The sequence below is a fragment of the Battus philenor genome, unplaced genomic scaffold, assembly GCF_028537555.1.
Source record: "Battus philenor isolate CCGP_79_NKW_IND1 unplaced genomic scaffold, ilBatPhil1.0.hap1 SCAF_1, whole genome shotgun sequence".
In the NCBI taxonomy this organism is placed as follows: domain Eukaryota; kingdom Metazoa; phylum Arthropoda; class Insecta; order Lepidoptera; family Papilionidae; genus Battus; species Battus philenor.
In genome coordinates, this window is record NW_027181661.1 from 315,535 (window position 1) to 334,716 (window position 19,182).

General features: G+C 35.4%; 1 protein-coding gene across 1 annotated transcript in view; it reads right to left on the minus strand.

Annotated features, from left to right (window-relative positions):
* Positions 1-19,182, minus strand: part of LOC137921772 (uncharacterized) — a 56,371-nt gene that overhangs the window by 33,274 nt on the left and 3,915 nt on the right. The window contains exon 2 of the mRNA XM_068764595.1: positions 1,869-1,992. Within this exon, the coding sequence (XP_068620696.1) occupies positions 1,869-1,992 (124 nt within the window). The remainder of the gene's footprint in view (positions 1-1,868; positions 1,993-19,182) is intronic.

Below are 19,182 nucleotides of genomic sequence, written 5' to 3' on the forward strand. Positions count from 1 at the left end.
TGACTATGTCATTGGTCCACCTGGTGGGAAACCCACGTCGCGTCTACCGGCTCATGGCCCCCACTCGAGAACCTTTCGGCCCCAACGGCAATTGGTTACAGGAGCGATTTTCCCTGCCCACTCCTATTTCAGACGAGCAATTTTTAAAAAGCTACGTTGTTGATCACGGATCTCATTTATTATGCGATCTCGCAGCGAAATATCAAGCATGACCTTCTCCATTGCTCTCTGGGTGACGTCGAGCCTTCTGGTGCGGCCTAATTCCAGAGTCATAATTTTCTATCTTTTTCCTTTTTATTTGTATGTATATTTGCATATTTTTTGTATAAAAAAAAATTATATATTAATACAAAAAACAATTTATTGCAAAAAATTCCATAAACGGTTTTTCACTTATTAAACCTACCTCACTACGCTTTTTTCAAAACGAATTTATAATTTAACTGTCTTATTAATAGAGTAAAACATATTCTCCATATATAATCATAGACTTATGCTACATTTAAATATCTTAAAATTATATTATTGTCAGTTATAGCATGTACTATTTTATAAGATATATGCTGTGTTAATTTTGAATCTTTGAAATATATTGAAGTATTTTTTTAAAATAAGTATATTGCTCTCAAAAATAAAAAAACATAAATGAATAACAAATTATTTATACGAATAAAAAATAATAATTTTAATCCATTTGATTATGATTTTCATACGTAGACGCGAATCGACAGCTGGCTCAGAATTCTGCACGTGGAAATTATAATATACCCTATACCAAGCATTAATTAAACAACAATATCGGATATCATTGTGATGCACGGACAAACTCACTGAGCTTGTGATTGAATTATATACAATATGAATATATTTTAAGTGTAAGCAAGTGGAATGAAACCTACAATATAGATAATTACTGACTGACTTGAATGTTTCTTTATTCCACAGACATTAGGGTTCAAGTCTTTGTTTTAAAAATGACATTTAACATTTCCAAATTTTGTTTTGCTCGCGTTTCTGCAAGTCACAGTGTTAACTATGTCTCATAATCTATTTTAACGACGACCTAAAAATGTCCACTTTTTATTTAATATTACGTTTCGTGTGATCATTTCCTCATCCCTACTCCATATTGCCATCGTCAGGATCGATGAGCCTTGCGATGGCTTTGATTCTCGTCCTTGCATTACACGCACGAGTTCGTGTGACGTGATATTGCTACCTCCGCGTGTAAGACACTGTTATACAGCCCGAGGGTGTCTGTAGTTTGACGAATGAGAAATTTCTTGCTCTTTTTCCTCTGAGATTTCTGAGTTCGTAGACCTACTTAAACCATAGCCTTGTCTAATGAGAACATGTTTATCGACTTGTGTGTGAGTTACGTACAGGGTGTTTCTCTGTATTCTTCTCAGAGTAAGGACGCCTACTTAGAAAGTGCACTGTGGGCTTTAGAGCAATTGTGCAACTTCATCAGTTAGCATTTGCAAACGTATTGTTATCATCATTGTTTTAGATATGTGATGTTACTGGTGAACATAGGCCTCCCTCCCAGACTTTCAATATGGTCTAGCATCTTCCGACGACCTTGACAAGGTCATCTATTCATTTTATGTGTCTGTTTCCACTTCAGAACCTTTAAGAGACAGTTGCCATTTGTTTAATGCACAATATGACCATCTGATAACTACATTAACTCTATTGATTCACTGATCTGTATCGATTAGTTTGTTTCTACGAATCTAGGAGATACACAGCATATCTCTCTCCATGGCTTGTTGAGCGAGCTTGCGAATGTGGCTAAGAATTTATATTAGTATTAAGTTCTTCTCGTACACGCTTGTGGTTTAAGGTATAAATGCAACGGTACTTACTCGGAGTGATCTTGTCAGGTTCGAGAAAGCTTTCCGATTCAGGGTGCGCCATCTCGCCGCTCAGATAGCGCTGCTCCACCTCGATGAAGTGGCCCATTGTGATGATGGTGACGGAGAAGTACACCTGAAAACAAAATTGCTATCACCACTTATGAACCAATGTATTTATTCAAAACAAAAAAAATATATACGAAGATTTTATGTAGGTATTGGTTATAGGTGTAAAATATCTAAAAGACTGATTGTACAATTCAGGGGTGAGAGCGACCTTGTTAATCAATGGGCCATTGTAAAATATATATTTGTAAAGAAATTCAATACAAAAGTCGCGCAGACGAGTCGCGTTTGTATTGCATGTTTGGAAAAGTCTCTGTGGGAGTAACTTGTTACAGACAGATTGGTTTATTTTAGTATGAACTCACCCTTTTTTTTAAAGGTGAAAGTCAATAAAATAAATTCCATTTTGAAAATGCTAGACGGGCCGCTTATATAAGTTCAAAAGGCCACAAGCGGCCGCGTGCCGCGATTTGTTCCTCCCCGGTATAGCTCATTTGTCACCTAAAAGGGTGAAAGCCTTGACACATTTTTTAAAATCTTATAATTTATGTTTTCTATTGAAATTTGACAGGCCAATAACTTCTCGAAGTATGAAGTTGGCAGGTACGCACACACACACACACACACACACATATATAAATATAAAATGCATGCGTAAGTATAGGGATCGGAAGACCTGGAAGATCTGGACGCAAGCTGATTCCAATCGTTCCTACTGAAAATCTATGGTGGAGGCCAATGTTCTGTAGTGAACGTCCCACTGCTGAAATGTTGATAGAGTTAAAATGTCAGAGGGACATGCCTTTTGAAACTAGGTGACATTTGGCTTTTAGTACTTTTTTATCGCTTACTAGTACGCCTTTGACCATCAACTCCACTGTTGGACGACGACAATGTTGAAGATAAATTTCTCAAACTCAATAAGTACCTGTTCACAGTGACCTTGAAGAGAGCTGGGTAATATTTCTCGGCTAATAAGGGAGCCGGTAGATTGCTCCATACTCGAGATGCTGATCAGAAATGTAGAATCGAAATGCTTAGAAAGGGAACTCCACCGTGTGGGGTTGGTAGTGGGCCGACGTTCTAGTTGTCTTATAGAGAAACGAGGACTGTTGGATAAGAGACTATCTCATTATCATCTATAAGTTGAACAGCGCACCGTTATATTTACCTAGGAAACTCCTCCCATAATCATTTGGAACAGTTAATGATTATATTCTAGTAAATTACTTGCATGCTCTGGATGTTGTATTTTTTTATTACTTTTACGTAAATTAGCACGTAATTAAGAATGCAATAAAGTTGAAAAAACAATATCAATTATTTGGTTTACATTCAGATGATACTACACGGGATACTACACGGGTTTGAAAGTGTTGAACATTAATATACTGCAGTATTTTTTCAATGTGTAATGAGATTTGTATTAATATAATAAATAAATGAAGCATAGAAATTTAAACGTGCAGACGTCATAAAAACGGTTGAAACACTAGTACAGTTTACATACAAATAACAATATTCAAACATTGACTGTGGCTTGTTGTAGACGGTCAAGTAACTTGAGGGTGAGGCTTGCGAGACTATAAAATTCAAGTATGTATGTAAATAGGTTTTCATTTTTTTAATTTCAAAAGTTAAATTCCTTCCACTACATCTTAAAGCCTTAAATTACTATTAGATGTACATAAATCTTTTTCAAATTAAAGGTAAAAAAAAAAACATTTCTTTCTACTTAAATCTATAAGAAAACTAATGAAAAAGGATCCATAGGGTTAATAATAAAGACGAGAGATTTAATAAATAAACTTGTAAAAAATACCAATGTTTTTTTTTGTTGAATGATTTGTTCCGGTCATTAAAAATATCAAGAAGTAGTTTGTGCAAACTGGCTAGACCTGTAATTGCATATGGAAGTAGGGGGTATGTGACTGTAAGTATCTATATACAGGATGATTGTTTATAGGTGTATAGGCCCATTTGTCATCAAAAAACATTTTTTTTAGAATCTATATTCCGCAGACATTAGCGTCCGTGCCTGTTTTTATATTCACATTTAATATTTCCAAAACTATTTTTGACGAGTTTTTGCGTGTTACAGTGTTTTCTAAGTCTCTTGACCTATTTCCTAACTTATATCGTAAACTATTTAAAACTAAATTGAAGTCAAGTAATAATTTTTGTGTATAAATCATTGGTGTGTTGTTTGTTTTTGACGACGATTTAAAAATGTTCAGTTTTTAAAATTACTGTTCATGCGAGGACTTCTTCATCTTTACTCCATATTGACATCCTCAGGTTGTGCGCCAGTGTCTATGCGGCGGTGTGCTGTATTCGCTACCTGAACCTTGCGATCGCATTGATATACAGCACGAGTGTGTCTGTTGTTCCGACAGACAACGATGACCACCTCGCCTTTTAGATCCTGAGCTTTGTGAATCCTTAAACCTGCTTGTATACTGCAGCCTTGGCTAATGTGAACTTCTTTAGCTACTTGAGTGTGAGTTAGGTACAGGGTGTTTCTCTGTCTCTCTAACCTACTCACGTAGTGCACCATGAACCATGAGAAACCTTTAAAGCCTTTGCACCTATTTCCGATCATACTGTATAAAGTAATCACTTTTGTCTGTTATATTACTTTATATTGTCAATTAGAATAAGACAAGCCGAAATTTACATTAATATGTAATAAAATTTAGAAATGATTTTTTTTTACTATGTAATCATTCCGCTAATTATTATATATGAAACCCTTGATCTATGATTGCGTGTACCGTACATTAATTGACAGCAAATTAGTTATACACATACCCGGTAAAAGTTTTTACATCGACAACATCATCCTGCGTGTATGAATGTATGTATGTTTGTGTTTATTCCCGATCTAAAAGCGCGAGAAGGTTCATGAGGAAGCTCGCGAGTGGAGGTATAATAACGCGTCCCAATTTGTAATCCGAGGTTTAGATGGAGGGGGGAGGGGAGGGGGCAAAAGAAAATGATCGTATCCACGTGTTGACTCGCCGAGAAGTCACAAATAATTAGGTCAACGACCTACACGCGGAGGGATCCCGGCGCCCGAACTTACGTAGGGATATGTTCAACCCTACAGGCGTTCGTCCTGACGGGAATACAAAGGGAGTTGCGTCTAATTTGTTCTGCGATCGATTCATTTTGTTATCACTCGCACCGGGTCCCTCTAATCTATAGTGATTCTTTCTTCATTACCAAAATCGTCGACTTTCGTACAATTATCTTTTGTACATATAATAAATGACTACACGACTTCGAATTCTTCATATAACTGCTATTATAACTCTAAAGTGTAATTGGAAATCGGTGTATAAACTTTTAAAGTGGTGTATACATAGCTCATTTTTTAAAAACCTTTAACCTTTCTGTGGAGTTGCTTCCTGCTTCTTCTCCACAGCTACAACACCTAAGCAGAACGGAGTCAAAAATAAATTAGATAAAAAAAATAGATAACATGTCGACGATCAATAAGAGTTCTAATGATATGTTGAACAGACGTATTTTATATTTATTACCTATTTCCAATTATCTAGTCAAGGGACATAAATTCAAATAACGTGTTTCAAAGTTAGTTATTATTTATTATCTATCTTTACAGAATTTGTACTGCCAGATGTTATTGGCCTGTAGTATGTAAATAAAAAAACAGTGTAACATATTTCAGAGTGATCACTTTATAGAGGTTGTTTGAAAATATAAAAGGTTTAAAGCTCATTGTTGTTTAATGAATTTTAACACTATTAATTAATCATTCTGTATATTTAGATATGCATATCTCTCTCGGTGTTTATTGTAATAAAAGCATAACTGGATATGTTTACATTGCCCACGTAATCCGATTGTAATGCACCGCGATATTTTTAAATCAAACAGTGAGCTTTCGAAGCTCAAACTGAAACAAAACCGATCTAAAAGCTCACGTAATCAAACATTTACAATTGTATTAAATTGCTTGTAGGTGTAAAAATATCAGACAGGTTTTTCAACGGGCGCTGTCCGGTAAGTCGCTGCGTGACCGTTCGACCCTTTCGAATGATTAGATAAAAGAATAGAAAAAATGTCCGTGTAAGTATTTTATTTATGAAACCCGTAATATGTGTTGCATTATATGAGAAAAAACCATATAAGGAAGTATATATAAGGTATGTATATAACATTGTAAAAGGATGTTAAATAATAAACCAAAACAAATTACTTAAATATACGAAAAAAATAAAAGAATAAAAAACGTGGGTAATACTAAAAATAATTAACAACCCTAGCTAGGTTTACATATTATAATACAAAATTAAGTAACACGAAATGTATATTGTGAAATAAAATTCGAACTATAATTGTAAAAAAAATTAAAATTCCCTTCCGAGTGATGAAGGTGATTTTAAAGGGTTTATTTAAAAAAAATTAGTAGTTGCAATAAATTTTACAGAAATATATCGAGCCTAGTTGAATGTTAAGCGAAAGACTTAGTCACGCCATAGATGCCTCTGGCATCCTTGATTTTGAATGCTCGACGCGTGTTGAGTGACAACAATTATCTAGATCCTGAAAGCAAACGAAACAGCTGTACCACGCCTTAGGTATGAGTGCGGCAAGAAGGGGGGAGGTGTATCGACCGCTCTTTTCCGTCAGTCCGCTGTTAATAATTTCAAACAGCGGTTTCACTAACACTTCACAAATGCTAGACTCAGTGCCCTGTCATTTCAAACCTATTGAAGCTAAAATGCCCAACGGAAGCCATTTTTTACGTGACGAGTCCTGCGCTGTCTGCATCTAGCGACTACTCGCGATCCCAACTATATCGTCGGTTTATTTATTGGACGTCCTACCTGCACCGCATCTACGGGCTCTGGTCGTCACTCGAGAACCTTTCAGCCCCAACTGCCATCAACCAACAAGCGAATTTCCCTGGTCACTGCCACTTCAGATGAGCAACTCTTCTAGATACGTCGGTGATCTTGGTTTCCCTAAGGATTTTTTCATTTCTGATTCAATCATACGCACTGAAAACTCCGAACAACAACTTTTTCCTTTGCTGTCTTATAATGCTCTTATGCAACCCCCCAAAATCTAAATAAGAAAAGGACCAATATTTAGCCACTTCCGCACATGCAGTGGTAGTCGTGCAATGTAATGCACCGCCCGCCAGCCCGCTGATAAATATGCGTATGCGGCAAACAATGCAAATCACACAACCGCCACCGCCAAATTACTCAACACGTGTTTCAACCCCCCACGGGGCATCTTCAGGAGTTATGTTACACCGACTAGTGTCCAAAATCAATAAAGCATTTACAGTACCCGGTGATGAATATACATCGACCTTTGGAAAGAGACAATCGGCTAATTCCGGCTTCGTAGAGCGTTATCTCTGTCGCACGAAATACAACTGACAAAACATCACATAGGTAGCGTGAGACCGATATAGTGCTCAACGAAGCCGAAATTAGCCGATTGTCTCTTTTTAAAAATCGATGTGCAATATTTATCGCCAGGTACTGTACACGTATTTCCAATAATCCTGTATAAAGTAATAACTCTTGAAACTCTATTGGAATACAATATCAACACACAATAACTTCTGGCAATACAAAGTGTGCAAGGACAGATAGTAAAAAAAAACAAAAATTAATTTTGTAAATGAGACAGTTTAGCCCTCTAAATCCTATACAGCTGTTTATTATTATAGATAAAAAAATAGATAATTTATAGTATTGTAACATTTGAGTATATATTTCAAAAATAATTTCTTTCAGTTTCGAACAAAGAATTTATCAAAAGGAATAAAAATGTTAGAATATTTCGAATCTCTGTAAACGGATTAAGCTGTCATAGTATCACAAAACCCTTGTCAGTCTGAATGAAACAGGTGTTGAATCAATCTGGAATACCACAAACGTTAAATAAAATATTAAAGTTAGTATGAACTTGGAAATTATGTTATAATCTGATTTTATCTCTAGCTATTTGGCTTCTGTATTTGTTATTGTTTAAATGTAATATGAACAATTTAAAATTATAACTTCAATACAATGCCATTGACTTTTCGGTGGAACGCAGCTGTTTGCTACTATGTGTTCAAACATTTACGTCTAGTGTACGTACGTTTTTACTGCCGCGCACGAGAGTTACAATCTATTTATATCGCCTCCAGAGACTCGACGTAAGAGAACGTTAATAATGCTCTGGCTTTTACGTTACTACGTTATTACCTTAACGGCTAATCAAACGTAGCGCGTAGGATTGAGTGATACTTAGTTTTTTTTTTACACAGATTAATGCCGTTTGTTCGTTGGTTTTTATAACAACCTAATATTGTTGTTATTAAGTTCAAATTTGAGGAAGATATCAATCTTTGAATCCAACTCGGGCTTGAGACTTGACAATGTTGTCAGGGATGGGGAGAAGGTTAAACCATGACGGATTGTATGTATGTATGTTTAAGTATGTATGTCTATGTGTGTTTATGTATATTTATGTTCATTTGTTTGTGAATATGTATTTTTTTTGTACACGTGAACTACCCTTTATAAGTACTATTATCTTTTCCTTACTATGGTTGTCTGTAAGAGAATGCCTTGTGTGATAAGACCGCCCATTGTAGTTTTCTGGTATGTGTATATTATGTATCTTATCGTGTACAATAAAGAATATTAAATAAATAAATAAATAAAAAAAGATTGCTGGACATTATCTTCGATGAACGACTCGCCTCACCCCTACGCTTTTTCATAGACCACGTTATGAAGGATGTACTGGCCTGGAACGGTAACACTAGGTTTCCTTGCGGAACCACGGCGCCTGACGCTGCCGGAACATCAAACGCAACTGGTTAAGTTTAAATAATATAATTAGAAAAGATATTAATGTATAAATAAGGTTAAATTATTTAAAGAATTTTTTAGATATAGTAGAGAACACTGCTGTCTATCCTAAGGAAACTTGTTTGTGAGCAATGGGAATCCTTTATAATTAATGCGCAGTGTATGGATTGTTTAAGATGGTATACCGGGAATCGAAGCCGCGACCTATGATCGCAAGTTTCTTCTCTTTCCTAATCCCTCCACCACTACCTACCATTGCTCATTTTCACTATTCAAGGTCATACATATACCAAGTTGTTTTTCGTATCTACAATCAGAAAGGTGTGATATGTGGAACAGGAGACCATGGCAAGCGGATAGATGACCAGACAAGGTGGATCGTTAACTAAGAACGATGGATCCGCTTACAACCTAACTATAACCAAATAAGACCTTATTGGAAATATACGGGGTATGTCTATGTCGAACAGTGGACTACGTATGGCTGAGGTGATGATAGTAGTGGAAGCAGAACGCTGGAAGCTCCCTTGACTTGGGTCGCTACGCTATCTGGCTCAGGTTTGCTCAGGCAGACGCTAGACCAAGCCCTGGACTGTCATTAGAAACACGATTCCGATTCTATAGAACCCGAGAGAGACACGATCACAAACGAAGTACAAAACTTTATATACAAAACCTGAAATATAATCTAATCTTCACAAATGGACTGAATAAATAAAAATGCTTGAACATACCTTTTTAATTCTATTATCTAATCATTCGAAAGGGTTGAGCGGTTGCGAAGGGACATTGTCAGATTTGGGCGCTGTGAAAAATGTTCCCGAGATTTTATTTATTTCTATAACATTTTATTTGTAACAGCGTGTCGAAAACATTCTTTACCAGTTAACTGTTTGGCCGGAGAACAGATAGATTAGGTAAGTGAAATAAGATGTCTTCATAAAAGATAAAAAATTAAATTAAAGAAATTTAAATCGAATTCAGGAGATAAATAATTACTAAGATAAACAAGACACCTATACATATGTATTTTTTTATGACCCCCGCTATTGGGGGCCTCTCGTACTCCTATTTGTTGTGGAATAGGGACTTTATTAGCATTTAATTTATTCACTTAATGATTTTATTTTCATTCTCTTCTCTTTCATTCTTCACATAATCTTTCATTCTGTTCTTTATACCACAATTCTGCTTTCTTACCCTTTTGCTCTTTTTTACCATTCTTTCATCCTCTTTTAACTTACATCTTCTTAATTTCTAGTTTTGTTATATTTCATCACATTTTTATCTTTATCTTTATCACAGTTTAATATTATTTATTTTTACATATCTTTTTTGTTTTTGTTTTTGTTTTTGTTTGTTGGTGCCTAGCTTTTGTGCTTTTTTTCTATTGCGTGCTTTATAATTTTTTTGCAATAACCGAGGAATTGGTTAATGGTTTCTTTTCCGCCTATCAGGGAGATATAAATGTATTAATGGCTACTACTAACTATAATTATATATAAATATACCATAATAAATGTATTTAAATATCTACATGTACTATTTATGTAAATATGATAAATAATAAAATCCTATTACCGCGATGATCGCGTCAGCGTGTCTAGCGACAGGTTTGGAACTAATACAATGTAAATACATTTGTTTTAGTTCACATAGAGCACGCGTCCATCAAGTTTCGGAAGGTTAGTTGCAAACTTACTTTCTACAGCTCACATAAAATTAGTAAACGTTTTGTGTGGTTCTGTATACGGTGTAACAATATATTCCCGTGTTTTGTACCTAAATAATCATGTTATAAATTTTATAAGTTTATTCAACATTAACTCTTATTAAAATCCTATTACAATGTAAATATTTATTTATAGAAATAATTACAAGTACTTTCGATTCGTAAATCTCAGCATTGTTGTCCATGCATGAAGCCGCCAACGGCTCGGAAGGCAGTTCTGCTAAGAGCCGGCGAGAAACTCAACAGTTGCTCTTTACAAATATAGTTTTATATATGTCCGCGACAATAATTAACTTCCTTAATGAGCATAGATATTTAATTACACTCATATACTTCAATATAGTATTCTTGTATGGAATAAAATGCTTTTTCAATAATATTTTTAAATACGGCAGATATAAAATTGATTGTGAAATTTTATAATGTACATATGTATACCTTGGGTAATAAACGATTTATTTAATTTTTAAAAACGAAGGCTGGGGGTATACAGTTTCCTTGTACACCGTATCTGTCATTGATTTTGAAAAAATTTTGGATGTCTTTGCGGATTAACATTGGCTTACAATTCCGAACTAAATTATTAATATCGTTATTTGATAATTGAAATTTGAAATATCGGGATACCGGTATTAAAACCGGTAATATTAATAAAAATTACTAGTTACATTTTGATTTACCTCTGTATATTGATTTGTTAACAAATAATATATGAAATCCAATATTAAATCGTATGTTACATTTTCCAGGCCCGTATGGTATTTTATAATTAAAGAAGCAAAAACATAATTAAATTGAAAATATTTATGAAATAATATTAATAACATGCGTTTTAATTATTAAAGTATGGTCATGAAAAACATAGTCAATCGTTATATTTTTATTTGTAAACACTACAGATGATTTGCAAATCGAAGCAATCTAATCTAAACATAATAATTTTCGAATTACATACTTTATGAATTTGTATAAAAGAGACCGAGATTGCTTGGGCAGTAGATGTAAAACATAAACATTCGCTTTGTAGTGCCGACACCGTCTCTTCTTGACGGTGCCTTACTCGACTTACCGGCTCGATATGTGTAATAAATATGCCTGATATACATTTTAATACAATCAAAATGTTTGTATATCTTAAAAAATTCTAATTATTAATTGATATTATTTTAAATTCGATTTATATTGTGCATAAATTAAATTTTTATCAACTAATGTAATACCGAAATACAGGTATTTTTACAAAAAACGTCCGGAATTCTGGTATTTGGGATCCCGGAATCGGCCACTCTATAACCTTTTAAATCCAACAGCTATCAGTTGCATAAACAACGTGCCAATACTATGTACATTTTATTTTTTTTTGGAATTTATTTAAAACATTTACTTCAACACATTTTTAAAAAATAACTATTTAGTAATTAAAAAAAACTTCATCTCAATTTAATTGTAACGAATACAATTCTTTTAATATGTACTGCTCGCGTTGGCAAATACCGATGTACTCGTGTTACAATATACGTGGAATCAGTGACGGTAGTTGTTATGACGCAGCTGTCCTGAATCGCGCTATCAAAGTTTTGACTTTTGTTGAGTATATATACGACGTCTTAAAAAAGTTTGTCGGGGGTCCTTTCCTACACAGGGAGGTAGGAATGAGAAGAGCTGCTCTAAGTCTTCCGTACTTTGACAATACGAGCGCTGCTCATGCTCATCAGCAACAGTAGTATCTCGTAGCAACTTGCAAGTTTGAGCGCTGGTACTTGTCGACATACCGCGCTCGCACCACTGCTGTAGGAACTTCGACTCCCTTTTTGCTGGGATTCATTGATCTTAAATTTATTCTTTCATTAATTTTTTGACGATTAAATCTGAGGCAGTTGTTTAATTCAATGTATTTAAATAAATTATTTTATTCATTAAATATTTATATATTTATTCCCTCATAAACAGGTATTCGTAGAAAAGTTAAAATAACATACTTCTCTTGTAAAAAACGAGACAGTTTTTTTTTTATAATATCATATTTGTCTATTTATAGTTTATGATTAAAAATATTGTAATTTTGCATGTTAACGTCCCATACATCTTAATTAAAATTTTTACTAAAAAAATTTAAGCACGGGAAATGTCATATAAATTGCAATACAGTAAAAAATTGTTGAACACTTGTCGGGAAACGATACATCTCAAGTGGCGTGGACCTTTGTTTTTATAACAAACATTCTAATGCGCCCGCGCACCAGCCGCAGAGCATATATCCATTGCCCGGGAGAAGGACCCTGGCCTCGGTCGCGTTCACTTAACGGGGTCTGTAACGTCTCACGCGCCGGCCCAATTCGAATTTATGTAATAAGTTCTCATCTTGGTTCTTTTGATTCTCGGAGCATTTTTAAACTCACGCCACGACCTTTATATCGACACGCACTCAAACTAAAAAAAAAATAACCTTTGGTCATTGAGGTTGAATCTATTCGTACCTCGCATGGGCACGAACACACCTGTCAACTACCCGCGCTCCCTGCTCTCGACCTGCTACCGCCTGACCACTCCTGAGAGATCGTGCTGACCACCACCACCAAGCGAGTACCGACCCGCGGTGTAAAATCAGACTAGGCCTTCTGCCCACTACACTTCTCGATTTTAAATGTATTTTTCTTCTGTTGCCGAGCTCGCAGTTTTCTTTCTACCGTGCCATCTACAACTTAATACGTTACAATATTGCATTTCAAATCGAAAATAAATCTATACTCTCTATCTATAGTATATCGTTTCGACTCATTCTTATTGAGCATTTTTGCTGTGGTTGTGAATGCCATAACTTAAGTTTTTCGGGGTCAAAGATCAGTTTAATACTTTCACCCCACTCAACGATTTTTCTAAGCGCAGAGTTGGTTAATCCTTGGAGGTCAGCGCGAGTGTGGTGTGTGATGAGTAAGATGTCGTCGGTGAACGCTTGTAAGTGGCACCCATCAGATTGATCCATTTCGAGAAGCTCGTCCAGGATAATGTTCCCCATAATTGGGCCACATGCCGAACCCTGAACGCAGCCCTTAATTAGCGTCTTCGTGATTCGTTCTCCGGCGTTATCTAAATCCACTTGTCTCAAGGATAGCTTTCGATAATTGAAAAAAATGTTTCGAGGGCAGCCGATCCGCTTGAAGCTCTCGAATAGTGCTGGCCACCAGGCGTTATTAAATGCCGCCTTGGTGTCAAGGGAGACGTCGATGACAGCCTCTCAGGCTCGTATGGCCTAGTTGACCTTGAGGACTGAGGAGATCGCCATGGTTGTGTTGGTTTGCTCCTTGAAAACAAATTGGTGACCGTCGAGCTTGCCTGCAACCGTGGCTACAAAGGTCATCTTTTTGATCAAGAGCTTTCTCAACATCTACCCGAAAATAGGAACGAGGCCGATTGGTCTGTGAGACTCGAGAGTACTGTAGTCAGGTTTACCTGGCTTCGGTATGATCTTGACGTATGCCTGTTTCCATTGTCGAGAAAAGTGATGCAATTTCAAACATCTATTTTAGTAATTCTGTAATTAGCTGTGGGTAAGCCTATGCAAATCGCGTACATATGTCTGAAGTGAAACCATCCATGTCTGGTGCCTTTTTTGTATTCATAAGTTTCCGTAATTCCAGTAACTCCTCCACAGTTATTCGATGATAGGTGAATGTGGTGCATGCTTGTGTAAATTTAAAACGTATTCATGGAATTATCAATATGTGATTGTATTAAAATGAAGTGCAATTTTTAATATAAAATAATTTTACAAATGTTTTCAGATAAAACGGATAAAACTTGCAATATATTTATATATACACGTCTCAGATTTTAGCTTCATACATATTAATTTGTTTTGATTCGTTCTTACTAGACGGATATTGAAGCAGGTAATGTTCAATTGTAAATAGATGCGTTGGAGTTATTGGAGTTACTTCAATCGTCCATTGATATTTTTTTAACGTGTATAATTAATTGACTTGTAAAGCGTTATCCATTGCTGCGTTTTAATGAGCAATTTTAATGTTCAAAGTTGAACACGATGAAATGAATACACAAGCATTTTTATTTTCGTCTAGAATTATTTTTGACTCGATATCGCTTTAAAAAGAAGTTTTGCCTCTGATTTTCGTATGCTATTCTATATATGAATTAAAAATGTATGCTAGTATTTTAATTGTTCATAATTTGAACATAAACCGCACAGGGTTTATGGAGGCAGTCAAACACGCTGTTTCCTGGGAGTTACACGGTTCTTTAACAGCGATCGATACCTATTCGTCTAGGCCGTTCCACTGACAATGCCATTTACTCAGGCACGCACTGACGACGCAGTAATTTGCTACGGAATTAACCTTTTCTTGTACATTTATCTATTTTTATTTCACCTCATATTATGGTGCATGGGACGATGTAATACTATATATTTAATATAGTACAGTAGGTTTTAGCCTTGTCTTTATGTGTAAGATACTGATAAATATAATAAAAAATACGATGTACACAAGCTAGGCAGAAGCAGCGCAACGGTAAAGGATTGAGACTTGTGATCTTAGCTCGCGGATCGATTACCGGGGCGCAGTTTATACTTTAATTATATAGGATTGCAACTGTTTAGTAAGTTTCTAGAGGTTGGGCAGAAGCGTCCTATACGAACTATAATACCACACTGCAATCCTTAACCATGTCATGCGTGGCGATAATGCTACATCCCTCCATATATACCTTTTTTAAGGGCCCCCGTTTTTAGATGCCTTTCCTTACTGTGTTTTGTGTGTAACAGACACGTTATAATTTCGAGTTGAATATTAGTTTTCAGTTTTGTATATATATTAATATTACTTCACGATTTCTTTTTTACACGGAGGCCTATGTAGTGGGCGTGTATGAGGTTTTATAAAATTAATGGCTTTTAAGTAAACCACCGTATAAATTTATTGTGCAACAACAAAACGTGAAGGTTGGTAAGTAATAAAATAGAGGATATGGTGGGTAGAAGATCTTTTTACCAACCGGTTTTAAATTAAATCGCTGAAAAAGTCCTATGTAACACGTTTATGAAGTTAATTACTAAAAGATAACATTCGTATTTGGTTCCTTTCGGTTCAGAATGCAGTTGGAACCATTGTATAGTTTAAGCTGAATGATGATCAAAATGATATACACAAGTGTTAAAAATAAATGACCTTTAGTGAAAGAAAATTTTAAAGAAAAATAGGAAGAGTGAAACAAAAATTAAGATCAATAAAATACGTATAAACGATTTGTCCTTGATAAAAATGAGTCCATTGTACGTACTGTAAAACAAACTGCGTAAATTTATTGACCCGAATACATAATTCTATATAAAAAAACGTTTCAACGAATTTCGTACTCAATTGAGACGTCTTAATTTCTTTGAAGAAAAAACCTTCGTGCGACACTCGGAATTTGTTTCTTAAAAAGCTTATAACGAATGCCTGAACATAGATTTTCATAATACGTATTATTCATTTCCATTTCCATATACACTGAATAATTTTTATGATATTTTAATTTTCTTTAAAAATATAACTAACTGTAGTGACTCAGTTTTTATTAATACCTGTTTTATTAATTAATTAAAACATTATTTATGGCGCAAGGTATGTACAAGAAAATTTCGCAATTAATTTCAGATTTGTCTTTGGAGAAATTTAAAATTAATATTAAAATAATATTGTTAGCGTGTGGAATTAAATGTAGTCGATGCTCACTATGGAAGCTAATTATTATTAAGCACTCTTTATAGAACAATATTTGTAAAGAGCAACTGAAGGCCCCCACTAGGGGGCGAAGAGATAGTAGGGGCAGCGCGAAGCCGCTGGATGCAAGCAGCGCTGGACCGAACATCGTGGCGATCTTTGTGATAACCCTATGTCTTGCAGAGAGTGTCTATAGACTAAATCGCTTTAACCAAAGAAACTAATAATAAAGTTTTTTTTATTAGTTCGCAATATAATATATACAAACGTTATACATATTTACGTGGTTAGAATTTACCGGACAAATAGTATGGTTTTTAATTTGATAACATTTTTATAAACAGCGTTAGATTGTCGTTATCGGGCAAAAAGGGGTCGAAGTTCCTACAGCAGCGGTGCGAGCGCGGTGTGTCGACAAGTACCAGCGTTCAAACTTGCAAATTGCAACGAGATACTACTGTTGCTGATGAAGTCATCACCATCAGCAGCACTCGTATTATCAACGTATGGAACACTTAGAACAGCTCTTCTTATCCCTACTTCCCTGTGTAGGAAAGGACCCCCAATAAAGTTTATTAGGACGTTGTATATATACTCAGCAAAAGTCAAAACTTTGATAGCGCGATTCAGGACAGCTGCGTCATAACAACTACCGTCACTGATTCCACTTATATTGTTACACGAGTACATCCGTATTCACAAACGCGAGCGGTACAAAATAAAAGAATTGTTTTCGTTACAATTAAATTGAGATGAAATTTGTTCGATTACTATTGTAATTACTAACTATTTTTTTAATATGTTACAGCAAATGTTTTAAGTAAATTAAAAAAAAAATAATTATTCAATGTACGTAGTTTAGGATAACCTTTGGGCGTTAATTTGACGAGTCATGGAAATAACAAAAATTAAAAAAAAATAATTTATGCAACATTGAAACTTTCAACAGGACTTTTTAATTACACTATGCACGTCCTCTATATTTTTAACTTATTATAATTATTGTTATTGTTCTGATTATCTATGAGAGCAAATAATAAATGAACTTAAGTGTACCGAAATTACATTAAATGTGGGAACGTCTTACAAACTGGCTGCGTCACCAGGAATATTTCTCGAAAGATCTCGAATGTTCTCGAACTATCGACTCTGACCAACAACATTCATGAGCATATATAAAACGGGCGTGTGTTCCCCCGGGAGCTACCGGTTCCATTATTCATGCTATCATCCGAACGGGCTTGTCCTGTTTGTTTGGTGCAATTTACGGTTGGAATTATGACTAACAGAGACATATGATATTTTTATGCTAAGCGAAGGAATAAAATATCAATCGGAAGCGTTAAATGGGATTCTATTGTATTGTGATCTTTAATTGTGAATAGATAATATGCAACTTTAATATCACCATCATTTCAGTTACAGGATTTCCACAGCTGGACACAGGCTTTCGCATACTACTGGCCCAGTGCCACGACTCCTTACTTGTGGCGGATCACCCTTCCTCCGTCGCCAAGGTCATGCTAAGGGGGTTGGAGAAAGGCGTGGTATAACACTCTCCTACGTCCAGGTCGACTGCGGATGGGGAGCTCAGATGTCCTTTCTCTCTCTCTCTCTCTCTCCGCAACCTTCTTCTACGACATCACTTTTTCGCTTTTACCATCGCCTTAACAAAGCTTGGTAACGAGAGGTCTTTCAGTATTGGTAAGTTCTCTGCGCAGCTCTTTCCAAGCTGTACATTTCTCAAGCATTTGCTGAAATGTATCCTCTTCACTACCACAATGGTGGCATATGGTTCACAGTTCCCTGTGTATGCGACACAGGTACTTGCCAAAGCTTCTATGCACTGAAAGCACCTGCACACCTGCATGTTAGAGTACTGTACCGCCTGTTCGTCCAGTCCTCTAGGACCGAGTGTGCTGATCCCTGCTCTTAGGCTGCTCAATCATTCCTTCCATCATCCTAGTAGCAACCGTCGTGTGAAAGACGTCTTCAGTTCCAATTCCCCAGCGAGGTTTGATCACAAGCCCATAGTTCCAAGCGCCTCTGATATATCTAGGCTTGTAGCCTTGTTCAAGATCCACGACGGACAGCCTACCTTAATATACTCGTAATAGGGACTAACGTAACATAACACAGTGAATAAATATATATCGCATACCATATTCACATCCACATGAAATTTGATGCCTAATATATACAATGCGCCAATGCTTAGTAAGAAAGTTTTAAAATTTATTTATAACTTTTTATTATTTTTCCTATTACCTTTTTGTAGAACTCCGAAAAGGCCTGGCAACATTCCTCTTTATTCACTAGTGAGGAGATGTTCTCTTACTCTATTCTCTCTACTAACCGAGATTGGTATCTGTTCTTACTCGACATAATTGTTTTTCAGGCAACTGGTAGGCGAAGAAGACGTATTATATATGTAACATAATATTATTAAAATGTAAACTGTTAGTCCTAATAATAAATAAATATCGGATCTAATTCATGTCATTGTATCATAAATATAGATTACTTTGGTTCGATGCCAAATTAGGAGGCAAAATTAATAGACGCTGTTAGGATAATTATACAAGTTCAAACATCGAAATAAAGATAAAAAATAGTATTAGAAATACTCCTAAAATGTAAATAATTTCAGCGATACATGTGGTGATAGTAAATTTTTAAATTACTTCTTGTCTTTCGAAATAGATCCCTCGATAATCAATGCATTCTTACATTTAGAAAAATCATTGTAAAAGTAGTGCTTTTCACATTTTGGTGACTTTTTTGACCGCTGCTTCAACTCGGCATCTTGAAACTATATTCTAGAAAGTTTCTCTTTTATTTCTGTGGTCAAATAAAAATTGTATGATGCGTGGTTAAGTGATACAAAAGATGAATTATTGTAACATATTATAAAGAGATTTAAAGATTTAATTGTCGGATGAGCTACGCAT